This window comes from Gobio gobio (assembly GCF_949357685.1).
Source record: "Gobio gobio genome assembly, chromosome: 21".
Classification (NCBI taxonomy): domain Eukaryota; kingdom Metazoa; phylum Chordata; class Actinopteri; order Cypriniformes; family Gobionidae; genus Gobio; species Gobio gobio.
In genome coordinates this window covers 8,353,271-8,367,561 of record NC_137117.1, presented here as the reverse complement: position 1 = coordinate 8,367,561, position 14,291 = coordinate 8,353,271, and the positions used below count along the sequence as shown (strand labels likewise).

At 38.0% G+C, this 14,291-nt stretch overlaps 1 protein-coding gene across 1 annotated transcript in view; it reads left to right on the top strand.

Annotated features, from left to right (window-relative positions):
- Positions 1 to 11,984, top strand: part of cc2d2a (coiled-coil and C2 domain containing 2A) — a 77,175-nt gene extending 65,191 nt beyond the window's left edge. Inside the window, exons 36-39 of the mRNA XM_079802773.1 lie at positions 1,956 to 2,078; positions 2,162 to 2,220; positions 3,577 to 3,754; positions 10,889 to 11,984. Of these exons, the coding sequence (XP_079658899.1) occupies positions 1,956 to 2,078; positions 2,162 to 2,220; positions 3,577 to 3,754; positions 10,889 to 11,077 (549 nt within the window). The 3' untranslated portion in view covers positions 11,078 to 11,984. The remainder of the gene's footprint in view (positions 1 to 1,955; positions 2,079 to 2,161; positions 2,221 to 3,576; positions 3,755 to 10,888) is intronic.
- Positions 11,985 to 14,291: the final 2,307 nt, after the last annotated feature.

Here is a 14,291-nt window from a genome sequence, read left to right as displayed (position 1 = left end):
GAGTTATTATGTTCTAATTCATGCATGTTCTATTCGTATAGGCTTACAAACCGAAACCAAAACATCAGACACAAGAGCTTTGCTTCCGAAGGACATACGCAACTTTTTTATATTAATATATAATATGGGTTCTTTATTTAGCCTACAAAAAACAGTAGGCCTATATTAATCCTTATTAATTAAACTATCAGCTGTTCTATCCCTTGCGCTTCGCGTGCCGTGGCCGCCCTGTCAGAGAACAAATTCATAAACCCAGCGCATCAGCATCCAAAAACCAAACTATTTCGACACATCGCAGCCATTAAATGTCTTTTAAATAAGATGGATATATCGGCAGAAATGTCGGTGATGGCACAAAGAAATCCACACAGAAATCGGAACCCGGCTTAAGTCGCCGTTATCTTGCCTTTCCCGACACTGACCTGATCGTTGGTCGTGCGGATTGATATTATGGTCTGTTTGCACTTTGTAATTGTAAAAAATATGTTTCTGAATCAGCAGTTGTTTCTGCGTCGAAAGTAAACATTAAATCAATATTTAAGAAGCCCACGTCCGGTATTTTTTGGTGTGAAATAATAAAACGTAGCGTCAATAAAATCATTTATTTCAGTATTTATAATATTATAAATGAAAAATTGAGTACTGCATCTCAAAGCCCTTGGTATAATCTATCATTTACAGCAATAAACACAAATCACCTGTTTTGGTCATTTTTATGGCTATGACTACTTTGACGCTCTATATCTCATCATTAATTTATGCGACTTTAGCCGGGGTTTCACAGACGGGGTCACAAATAATCCAGAATTTGAATTATAATTAATATAACAGCACGTACAAAACCGTAACAAAGCGCTCAAATGTCCCATTTATCTTTTACGTATCTGTCAGTCTGAAATGTCGCTCAAATGTCACGGCCTCCTCTATATTTTTTTTCTTTGTGTTGTAATAATTCTGCTCATTGTAAAAGTAAAATACAACAAGTTTGTATCTGTAATCCCAGATTCATAATTGTCTGCTTACAACAGCGGTCGGGAACCTCTAGACTCGCGAGCCATATGGCCATTGAGTGAGCGCTTGTGGCTCGATGGCAGAAAAAAACAATCCAAACAATCACGATTTTGAAACCTTAATTTCCATCATTAATCAAAGCTATTATTCGAAATGTAGGCTGTCAAGAAGGAGGCATTGGGGCAGTGTCTCTTCAAAAAAACTGAAAGACACAATATATAATATTGCAAAAATAAAACAACACACACATATATATATATATATATATATATGATTGGATGTCGGACAGCGTAGCGTGGCATGGGGACGTAATAATGACGTGTCATTAATCAAGCTATATTCTATAACATGTAAAACAGGAACATGAACGGAATATTCTAAAAGCAACTCATGTAAACACCTTAAACAGAATATTGCCTTATTCAGAATAAGGTCAATAATTAGATTACTGCTGTCCATGTAAACGTAGTCAATGTGTACCAAACAGAAACAAATCGCTCAAAAGTCATAAAATTCCTGTTTATTTTTACGTATCTGAATCTGAATTGTGTCGCTTGAATACACTACTGATACACTATTTATATGTGAGAGACATAAACTCGCAATTCTGAGAGAAAAAAGGCAGTCTTTTTTTCCCCTCTGAATTGGACTTTATAACTCGCAATTGCGAGTATATATCTCACAATAAAAGTTGTCAGAATTGCGAGTCATAAAGTGTGAATTGCGAGATAAATTATCTTTTAAAATGTTTTATTTTGTGGCAGAAACAAGCTTGCATACAGAAGAGACTTCTTTCAATAACATAACATTTTTTACAAACTTTTGACCGGTTTGCACAAAAAAATTCTGTCAAAGCTGCATTGAATTTGATTACAGTGTGTTTTGGCTTTTATGTGATTTTTTTAATGTATGATTATTTGTATGTTTGTGTCCATGTGTCTCAGGTGTGGTTGAATATCCAGCCATACGCTGCACCCGTGAGAATGAGTTTTGATGTCTCTAAGCCGAAGCTCTGGAAAGCGTTTTTCTCCCGGGCGTTCCCTGATCCGGGCCTCTCTAGTGTGCAGGTGAGGACGGCTCCCACATTCACAGGCCTTTAACAGGGTCACAAATTGTGCTGTCAGAATTGATTTTGAGTAATGTTTTTCAGCCGGAGGGGCTAGTGTACAGACGCGCGGACAGAGCAGCTGCTGTGGAGTTACAAGACAGGTTAGTTGTAAAGGTCTTGTTTTTCCGACACACACCAGTTCAGGGGTGTGCACACTTATGCAGTTAGGTCATAGGTTGTCATTTTTACATTAAACGTGCAGAAGTTCTGATATTTTACATCACGATAATCAGCTGTTTCAACAGGGGTGTGTAGACTGTCCACTGTAGGTGTGAATTTTGACAGCATATTTTGATTTAGTTTTAGTCATAGTCTTTTGACTAAAATGCCATTTAGTTTTAGTCATATTTTAGTCACCTGAATTGTTTTTAGTTTTAGTCGACTAAATCTACAGTAGATTTAGTCTCCTAAAATCTAATGAATTTAGTTAAATTGTAATACATTAAGCATTTAAGTATTACATAACCGACTGTCACTTGAACTGACATTTTGTTTTTGACATTAAAAATACACGAAAGAGCTCAATTCACTTTTTTGTTTGTTTTTAAAAACATCTATATAGTTTTTATAACTTTGTATTTCTGTTTTAGTTAGTATATCATGTTAAGTTAAAGCTTCAAATAAGTTTGTTTATTAGTTTTTTTTATTTCAGTTAACATTTATTTAATTTCAAGTAACAAAGATTTTTTTAAATGGTTTTAGGGAACTATTATAACCCTGATACTTTATTTAATATGTGTCAAATACTGGTCTTTCCTCCTGACTATGAATTAAATGGGAATGAAATGAAATACAGTTTATTGTGTAAGCAAAAACGAATATATAATGTGTGACCTTTAATTATAATCCAGCTGGAAATACACCGGGACTCTTATTTTGAAATCTCGCTTTACTATTGCAGTTGCAGCTGCACATTCAAGTTCAGAAGATAAAATATGCATTGTTACAACCGTCTAAAACACATTACTACATAAACATAGTAAAGTAAACATTGTCATTACTCATCAGCATTAGTTCATAAACAATTGCCTGGCATAAATGTGTGTTATTGATTGATTGTGAGCCGCTCTGGAGAGCTGGATTGGGGATGAGCCTGTAGAAGCGCAACAGCGCCGTGTTCTCCATCGGTTAGATCAGCACATTCAGATCAAATGTGTGCATCTGTTACACAGGACATCAGTTCTGACTGGATCTCGTCCCTAATCATCCCTCCCTAACATTTTCCTCTCGTTTTTATTTGTTGACGAAAATGACAGTTGATTTTCGTTATAGTTTTTGTCATCCAGCACTAGTTTTTATTTAGTTATCGTCTCGTTTTCGTCAGTGAAAAAAGGTTGTTGACGAAAATTATGACGAAAATTATTCGTCAACGAAATTAACACTGGTAGGTACACATATTTTAGGGCATGCTATGAAATCAGATTCATGCAGTAAACTTCTGTGCTCCTGTGATGTAGGATAGAGAAGGTTTTGAGGGAGAAGATCATGGACTGGCGTCCCCGTCACCCCACACGCTGGAACCGCTACTGCATCTCTACGCTACGACAATTCCTGCCAAAATTAGAGCAGAGTGGAGGACGGGAGGTGGCTGAGGAACACCGCCTCGAGCTGCAAAGCCTTCTGGGAGAATACAGGGTGAGTGCTCTGCTAGAAATTACACTCTACACCGCTCTGAACCGGTTCAAGCAACGAAAACAAAAACCAGAAACGAACAACATTTTTTAAGGAACATAATCAAAAGCGAAAATGAAATCAAGTTTAATGGTTCAGAAATGCTTATTTGAAATGACCATTAATCAGTTAATAACGTAATTTTGTCGTTCTGTTTAAGATTTCAACCAATCATTAATTCAAATAGTACGGCTTATGCCAGGGGTGTCCAAACTCCGGCCCGCGGGACAAATGCAGCCCTGGGATGGATTTCAAACGGCCCGCAGCGTGTCTATTAAAGTGTATTATATGTGGCCCGCCACGCATAATTTACAAATCGTGCAGTTTCACGATGTCAACACAAGGTGGCAGTACTAGATTTTAGGCCAGGGAAACATTAACACGCCAAAAGCGGAACGAAACAGCGCTACTTGTGCTCTGCGCAACTCGCGAGCTCTGACTCTGATGTGTTTACTTGCTGAGTGTCTCGATCACATGACCACTAAACAGCCCGTGAGAAGCGGTTGAGTTCGGCGCTGAGGTCTCCGGTACAAGCTGCGAATCTCTCAGTGATTTAATTTAGTTTAAAGCCTTTTGAAACTGCGCTGACTTAATCAACAACACTAACGTGCAAATCAGAGTCAATCCAGTTAGAATACTTTTCAAACAAGAATTCACCAACATTTATCATGGATTTATTGGTAACACTAACTAACCGTGGTCATTTGTCAGAATTGTAGTTTAATGTCTAATTTTATTTAATTTTTAATGTAGACATGTATTAAATGAGTAATAAATTCCAAATTACAGACTATTTTTGTCAAACTTTTTCATAAAGCAGTTTTGTGCATTTGTATTTATATGTTTATAGACTAAATACCATAAAGCCAAGCCACTCTAGATATCGAAATAATGTTTTACTTTTTGCCATGCATGTGTGCACTGCACACATTTTTTTTTGTATTTTTGTCTTGTTTCTAGTCTGAATATCTACAAATTCTTAAATCAAGATGCATTTACTAGATAAGTTAAATGACATAAGATATTTTTTCTTGTTTTCTGGAAAATAAAATGAAATTGAAGTTAGTTTTTGCTTTTAAAATTAAAATTATCTGCCAATGGGGTAAGAAAAATAATCTTGTTTCTGTCCCAAACAGACATATTTTTCCCCCCAGAAATCAAGAAAAAATATTGCATGTCATTTTCCTTAGTAAAATCATCTTGATTTAAGAATATTTAGCTATTTGGACTGGAAAAAAAGACAGAAATACTACGTAAGAAAAACTTTTTTTGCAGTGTGGTTTTACCTGTGGTGATCTAAATAGAGCACTTGTTAATTTAAATAAGAAAAGAGTTCTAACTCAGTAATAATATTTAAATTTCAGCCATTAAAACTTTTTGGTTGATGAAAGTTTTACAGATATTGTTAAATATCATAAACTTACATCTGTGTCCTATCACAAGCTACTCTACTGTCAGCTCAAGCTTTTGTCAAATCTGTCATGTTTCCAAGAAACAAAACATGTTAGTTATACACTCATCTAAAGGATTATTAGGAACACCTGTTCAATTTCTCATTAATGCAATTATCTAATCAACCAATCAATCACATGGCAGTTGCTTCAATGCATTTAGGGGTGTGGTCCTGGTCAAAACAATCTCCTGAACTCCAAACTGAATGTCAGAATGGGAAAGAAAGGGGATTTAAGCAATTTTGAGCGTGGCATGGTTGTTGGTGCCAGACGGGCCGGTCTGAGTATTTCACAATCTGCTCAGTTACTGGGATTTTCACGCACAACCATTTCTAGGGTTTACAAAGAATGGTGTGAAAAGGGAAAAACATCCAGTATGCGGCAGTCCTGTGGGCGAAAATGCCTTGTTGATGCTAGAGGTCAGAGGAGAATGGGCTGACTGATTCAAGCTGATAGAAGAGCAACTTTGACTGAAATAACCACTCGTTACAACCGAGCTATGCAGCAAAGCATTTGTGAAGCCACAACCTTGAGGCGGATGGGCTACAACAGCAGAAGACCGCAGAATCATTAAAAATGATTTAACACCCTGTTTTTAAAGTTAGTATTGTGGCTTTTAGGGATGGGACGGTTACCAGTTTCTCGATAAAATGCACTGACGGTTAGTAATATCGTTTAAAATTAAATTATCTTTAAAACCGTGTTTGATTATAACGGTTTTGAAAACTCACGGTAAATCCTGTCCAGCCAGCATCAGTCTAGTGCAGCGTAACTCAAAGTGTGGGGCGCGCCCCACTGGTGGGGAATAGAGGCGCGACAAGCGGAACGCGACAAGCGGGAGGAAATGTGGTCATTTTTGAGCCCATCTTTATTACCCTTTTGAGCGGTCCCACATGTGGGATTTTTATTTCGGTGCACCTGAGATGAGATGTGCTACGCTGGTGGAAACACGAGACCATGACACCGCGGCTGTCAAGACGCTCGCACCGTGTTTAGAGGACGGCGCGGGGCTGGCGCTATGCAACGCATCGCCACAAATGAGTAAAGCAAGCCAACACGCAAACGGCCGCAAGTGAAACTGAAAATAAGCTACTCAAAAGCACAATCATCTTCACTAAAACCAATGAGACTAAAGGCTCTTACCAGTGCTCAGGTCGGTCTCTTATATTGCGGTCTTTGATCTTGAAATGAGCTGATATAATGCAGCTCATCTGTTGCTTTCGTTGACGTGAACTCCATTAAATGTGCATATAGCTCAGGCCGGGAATTGAAGATTGGATTTATATTCATTTTGTAGAGAGGTGTAAGGTAAGACAAACAGGAAGGTTTTTTTTTTTTGTTTGTTTTTTTTGATCAGCCCGTTTTGTTTGTGAGTGCCGTTGCGAGCATCATCATCAGCCTTAGCTTGTAAAAAAATGCCTTTTTAGGCTAAACGTTTAAATTAACATTGTGATGCTTGAAATGTTTTATATCTATGGATTTTATTGTAAGCAAGAGACAAGTCCAGTGTTGATTTGAGAGGCTAAATTGATCAAACATGTGGTTAACTCACTGTCGGCCGCTGGCCGCTGTTACTTAAAAAAAAAAAACCCTTTAATTAAAACAAAAAAATGCTTCAAACATTCTTCTAAATTAACTTAATAAAGAAACGAAACGAAATATAACTACTTTGACATTAAAAACAAAACTGAACTATTTTAATGGATGCAACAATGTGTAGGCCTAATAGGGAGGATAAAAAATAGAAGGAAAAAAAACACGGGCTTCAGTTGGACTCAGGCTGAAAATTTTGATAAGCTGTCGGACACGGGCCAGGCTAGGGCCTCAGTGCTTGATAATAATAATAAAAAAAACCTACTTTAGCTTTTCTTCTAAAGCAAAATGTAGCCTATTTCCGATTATAAAGCTATCCGTGAAGCTATTATGAAGCAATCCGTGTTGTAAAAAGCGCTAAATAAATGAAGGTAACTTGACATATCATGCATTGTTTTCAACCACATAATGTTTATTTTAGGTTTCAAACATTTAAATACACATAAGTAGGCCTACTAGTAAAACAATATATTTAGAGTTTGTAAAATAGGCCTACACACTGGTGGCACTGGAAGCAGCAATAACAATTCATTCAAAAATAATTTGCCGACGTTTTATTCATATCAGATACACATAGTGTAAGCAGAGGTTAAATTGGGCCGGAGCTCACCGGAGCGCAGCTCCGCCTCCTCAGGTCCACAACACACCCTGCTGGAGCTCAGCTCCGTCTCCTTCAGCACGAAATATTGTTATTAGACTTTAATTATTGTTCGTCTCCTGACAAATACAGGCTATATGGAATTATCAGATGCCATAATGCATTAATCGCTGCGTTCTCTGGTTCAGCACCGCGCCCACAGCCATCAAGGTAAAACCGTCACAATTCTAACAGTGAGTTACCATGGAAATCCGCGAACGGCTAGAGCAGCGGTCGGGAACCTATGGCTCGCCAGGTCTCTCACACTTTACCAACATATCTAACATTTACTAACATGATCGATAAAAAGATTAGACACACGCATCAACAGAGATCCGTTCTCTGCAGAAAAAAGCAGCCTATTACAATTCCCTTGTTGTACAGCCTACCGAAGTTAATGACAAGTTTATCATAATATTCAAGTTGTGTGTTCAGTGCTGTTCGCGAGTGTCATGATAAAATAAATAATAAAAGCATGATAAGTCACGAAAGACAACTGAATTACTGACAGGATGCTGTGCGCGCTCCGAGCGCAACACGGACAAACGGACAAGCATTCTAGCCTTTGTCTTCGGTTGCGCGCCTAAACGGCCAAATAAACACAGAAATATAGGCTATCAAAAGTATTCGAGTATTCACATAAACATAGTAACGTTAGATGTAAGCACTGTGGGCGTTCACACACACGAAGAGGATTTATACTCATCATTTGGTCAACCTCACAGTGAGAGCTCTGCACAATTAATTCCATATTGCAACTTATTTATTGTTTGCTGCATAATTGTTTGTTTTTAGTTGTGGACCTAATAATTACTATTGTTGACATTTTATTGGGAAAAAAAAAGCTTTTTAATAATAATTTTATATAATTTTTGATTGTGGCTCTTTTGGAAAAATGCATTTACCAAAAATGGAAAAAAAAATGGCTCTTTGGTCAAAAAAAGTTCCCAACCCTTTTCAGGGACACTCATCTTTAGGGGAGTATTGTCAAATAATATACTGCCCACTGACAAGCTATTTATTATAAATTTTTTGGCCTTCAAACTTATTATAAATGCACATAATGTAGATCAGAGAAATCAAAATTTTCTCGGGGGAGCATCCCCCGAACCCCCCTAACTACCTCAAATTTGGGACTTCACTGATTTATAAAAAAAACTGCTTATGGTCCTAAGTGAACTGTAAAGTATTTCTCTTTGTTTGAATAACTCAACTCTAACTTACACAGTAATACTGGAAAAAGAGCCCCTTTGGTGTAAAAACACATTAAGTATTTTTCCGGCGCGATTTTGAATGACCATTCACCGTAAATAAGGGCTCCCCCTCCCTACAAAAGCCAATTTAACCACTGAGTGTAAGTAACTAAAAAGTTTACTCTATTCTTCTCCCAGTTCACCAGTCACTTACTTGCATGTGTTTCGGGAGAAACTGAAAAATTCACGCAAATCCAACTGACAGGACTCTCTGAACTGCGACGCAAACAAACATAGGCGCCCATCTCACGTTATAGATCAAAATCAAGATAATTTATGAAGGTTTTTAAATGGCAAAACACACTCACTTACACATATTTGAGAATTGGATTATTAGATTTGATGACATAGTAAGCAAGTTTGTCAAGTTCGTCTGAATATCGGCTGAATTTATTTTTAAACTGCATTATGGTCACAACAGAACAGAGGAACATGAAAATAACAAAGTTCTGATAAATAAAATGTATAAAAACTATGAAACGCCAACACGCGGTGTTTCTTCCGTTTTTATAATTTTGTCAAATATTCATTTATCAGCCATCATAAATGCTGATACCGATAGTTTGGAAAAACTTTGTTGGGGTGATCGGGGACAGGTGGGGCTGGGAACCCTTCACTACCTCCAAAGTGGGGAATGGCAGAAAAAGTTTGAGAAACACTGGTCTAGTGCATTGTTTTTTGAACGAGAAGAAATGGCGGCGCCGCCTTGGTGACAGCGCCGGGAGATTTTTCAGCCAGTTCTAAAAGGACCATATCTGAGGTGTGGTCATATTTTAACTTTTACAAAAGTCCTGAGGGAAACTTAATCGAGGATGCCCACCCTGTCTGCAGAACATGCACTAAGAAAGTCTGCAATAGGGGGAAACACTTGAAATCTGCAGAGTCGTCTTCGTGACCATCACACACTGTTGTAAAGCCAACGCAAGGCAAGTGGACTTTGACCTCAATACCAAAACTACGTCTGGGAAATAATTAAACACAACATTTTGAGTTTAAATATTTTATCTCACTAACTTGAAATTAACGTGAAGCTTCCACAAAGAAAATTGTGAAAAAGTGGCTTTGAGCCAAAGACAGACGAACAAGTTCAGACTATTAAGTGTGACATTTAAGGGATAATAATGTACACTCATTGTACACATTTTGCACAGATTTTCTTTACCACATATTGAATTGAGATTAATGTTTTAAATCTTACCTGTTTATAAATCCATTTTGTACAGTGTACAAAACAATCGTCCAGACAAGATGATCACAGCAAGTTAAAGTAATAATTATAGTAGTGTTAATAGTAAAGTCCTCTGATTTCATTTTCAATACAATCAAAAACAGAGACGCAAGACGCATTTGAATGAAACGAGACAAGCGCGTACTTAAACTATTTAAAAGGTTTTACTTGACTGTTTACTTGATTACTTACATACTTGAGAACTTATTAAGCAGTTGCATATTGCTGTGGTTTAGGCCTACTTGTAAGATTTTTGGTCATATTTCCCACCATATAAGCGATCATGTTATTAAAGCTAGATTTTTTTTAAATACCAAACAATATTTATGCATATTGTTTGTATTATTGTCGTGTGTAACTATTGTGAATCTAACATAATATGGTAAATGTGGCATCCTAATTATGGAAAAAATCACGGAAAAAAACATGATGTACATTTCACAAAATTTTACCACCGAAGTTATTTTTCTCAAACAAATCACCCCAAAAATATATTTATACATATATTGTGAAATTCTGGTGGGATCGAGCTGTGGGGAAGTACAAGTTTACTGATATTTTGTTCAATTTTAATAAATGAATTTGCTCTGCGTGTAATTTAGCGATTCTGCATTTCCTCTGTAAAAATGTTTTATTGCGTGATATAGGTCTTAAATTCCATGCATAATTGTCTGAAAAAGGTCTTAAAAAGGCTTAAATTTGACTTGGTGAAACCTGCAGAAACCCTGCATAGTAAAATTCATTTTTTCCCCCATGTTTTAATACAAATGTAGTCCTATTTAATACATCTAGTCATCAGCATATTTCCAGAACCGTCAACTCACTCGTCAGAATCCTCAGCAAAACTGTTGTTTAGCCAACTCTGTTCTGAGTATTAGGGCCAGGCGTGTTCATTGTGATGATATATAATCATACATCTCAATTCTTCTGTTTCAGATATCTGGGTTTCCCCTGCACCTTCCTTTCTCAGAGATTCGGCCAATCATTGAAGCCGTTCACAGCACAGGGGTTCATAAGGCCGAAGCGGCAAACGTAGAGTTCGCCCTGGCGGTCCACGTGCACCCGTACCCCAGTAACGTGCTCTCCGTTTGGGTCTACATCGCCTCTCTGGTCAGTGCACACTAGATCCCAGCAGAGCAATCATCAAAAGACTTCTAGATATGCTGCATATGAATATTTTATATACATTTTAGATTTGTGTAGTGCTCCTGTGCCTGCCAGTGTGTTTTAACACTACATCTACTAATACTAGTTCTCTTATTTATTCTTAAAGAAAATCAGTCTGTAATGTTATTTATGTGTGATTTTAAAACTTTTATAAAATTGTATTGTTTCGTGCTTTTACTGAATTGGTATGAAATGTTTTTAAACCATGTTTATTACACTAGACTGCTATGTGTATTGTTCTTTTAGGGTGAATCTCACAAAACCCACCAAGAACATGTCTAGGTCAAATTGCACTTTCCATTCTTTTGATGGTGAGGTAAAATATCAACTGAATATGTTCTTTACAGTTTAATACTTAATAGATATTTTTATATTTGACTTGTGCTGGTTCAAGCTGAGGTAAGCACACTACTAAATAACAGAACCAGTTAATTATTGAGACACACTTAAGTGTGGGAATTGCACATTACGCAGTACTGTTGCTACAGTATAAACATTGCAGATGCTTTTAACTGTTCTCTGCTTTGCATGTGAAATTGTAAATCTTTCGAGAGACTTCAGCACTGGAGAGATGTTATCACTATGTGTGACTGATGTATTTGTCTGCCTCAGACAGACAGACACGGATCTATCAGATCTGTTTGGTTGGGACTTGTTGGGTCTTGCAGGTGTTTTTTGGTTGTTAGTTACCAGTATGTTGATTTCACATACTGTGTGTTCGCCACCTCTTTTTCCAAGGATCAAAATGCTTTTACAAATATTCCCTTTGCAGTGTGTAATAGCTGTTTGTGAATGTATGTAAAAGGTCTGCAAAGTCCACAATAAATAAAGTTATTGTCTTCTAAAATGACTTTTTTTAAACTGCCGAAACGAGTCGTCAGCAATTAGTTTCATTTTCTGTTACATACCTACGTAACAGTAGCCCCGTTTCCCCGGAAATTACCTGGAACAATTTGTACCAGGAACTTTTTTTCCCCCAGACCTGCTACTGCCTGCGTTTCCACTGCGGTCTTAAAGGGTTAGTTCACCCAAAAAGGAAAATTATGTAATTAATTACTCACCCTCATGTCGTTCGACACCCGTAAGACCTCCGGAACACAAATGAAGATATTTTTGTTGAAAGCTGATGCTGAGAAAGGCTTCAGATAGGCCTCCATTGGCATTCAGTACATTTACACTCCCAAGACCCATAAAAGGCACTTAAAACGTTGTTACAAAGTCCATCTCACCACAGTTACTCTACAATAATTTTACGATGCGATGACAATAGTTTTTGTGCGCAAAAAAATCTAAATAACGCCTTTATCCAACTTGTTCTTGTCTTCCGTGTGTGCCTCCACGACGCATGCGCGAGAATATGACGTAGATCCGGCGTTCGGACACATGACCCAGAAGCGATTTATTTACAAGCAGAGGAAGACGCGCTTATCTAAGCTGTTGAATTCTACATTGATAGTGCTTTAGGTCTCGGCGTAGTTCTCAAAATGGGATTAAAGTGTGCATTTCATGGATTCCCGAACCCTGGCGCTTTCAACAAAAATATCTTCATTTGTGTTCAGAAGATAAACGGAGGTCTTACGGGTCTCGAACGACATGAGGGTGAGTAATTAATGACAGAATTTTCATTTTTGGGTGAACTAACCCTTTAAGTAACGTGAAGATTAGGCAAATTAGTCCAGAGACGTGGGACTGCGCACGACTGCTCCTCCCAGTCACCAACGGACAATAATCATTTACTGTCTGCAACAATAACAAGTGGAGGAGATGCAAGCAGCGCTGCTTTTGCTAGTTATGTATTGGTTTACTAAAGAGGTCATTAACAAAATGGCGGAAAAGAGACAAGCACTGATACTAAAGCGTATTCTGAAAGCTCGTAAAGCTAGATTTAAAATAAAACAACGCATGTTATTATCAGCTATTACGGACATTGACCGTGAGATGGCTCAGACGAACACGTGCCATCGGACAGAAAGAGCAAGACTGATATTTACTGAATGCAGAACGAACCACGCAAGACTTTTACAAAAGCCGGTTGAAATTAAATGCTGCGTAAGCTTAACCAATCAGCATGTTCAGCGCCCAAGTCCCACCCCCGAAAGTTCCTGAACTTTGAAAAAGTACTACCTCGTGAGCAGGGCCATTTGGAGGGGGAAATATTTACCCGGAACTTCATTTAGACCCTGGTTCCTGCGGTCGAAACACACAGAGAGTACCACCCCAAAGTCCCTAGTTCCTGGGGAAAGTTCCTGCGGTGGAAACGCGGCTAATGTAACACATTTTCATAATATTAGCCTATGGTCTTGATTGGCTGCCCGTGAAGTTCTTTGCCCCGCCCTCAAACACTGTAGTTGTAGCTGAGACCGGGTGTGCCGCACATTTCCTGTAAAGTGAAGCCAAAGCATTCCAACGCTCTCCATTGACTTTGCATTGCATGAGGCTGCCTCATTGTCATTTCGGACTTATAACAAAAACCAGAACAATGTCTAAAAGCTGATATGTGACAAGGTGTACAGCAAACAAGCTAAAAAAACACAGAAATAAGTTTTTATAAGCTGTCGACCCAAAAAACGAGCGTTTTAAGAAGATAAAAGTGGATACAGGCAATACGAAGTGAAGCTTCAGCAGGAAGAATGGGTACATTTTTGGATCCTGACACTCAGTATGCCTCAATATGTCTATGTGTGCAGTAAATATGTTGTCACTGTTAAGTCAAATATCAAAATGTCCGTTTTATATATTATATTTACTGTCGCTGATGACGTTCCCCTCTAGTGGGCGTAGTTCTCAGTGTAATATAACCCGTCGTGCTGTCTCAATGGCCTGAATTCACTTTTTTGTCCTTAAACGCTCGTTTTTTGGGTCAACAGCTTATAAAAATGTCTGGGTTTTTGCTTCTGGGTTTTGTTTAGCTTGTTTGCTGTACACTTTGTCACATATCAGCTTTTATACATTGTTCAGTTTTTTGTTATAAGTCCGAAATGACAAGGAGGCAGCCTCCCGCAATGCAAAGTCAATGGAGACGGTTTGATTATCCCCCCCGGTGGGCGTGGTCTTCAGATTATGACGCGTGTCGCTCTGTCTCTATGGGTTAGGGTTAGGTTCATCACCAATCACATCAGACTGGGCCATCTGACCAATCAGAGCAGAGTAGACCAATCACAACAGACTGGGC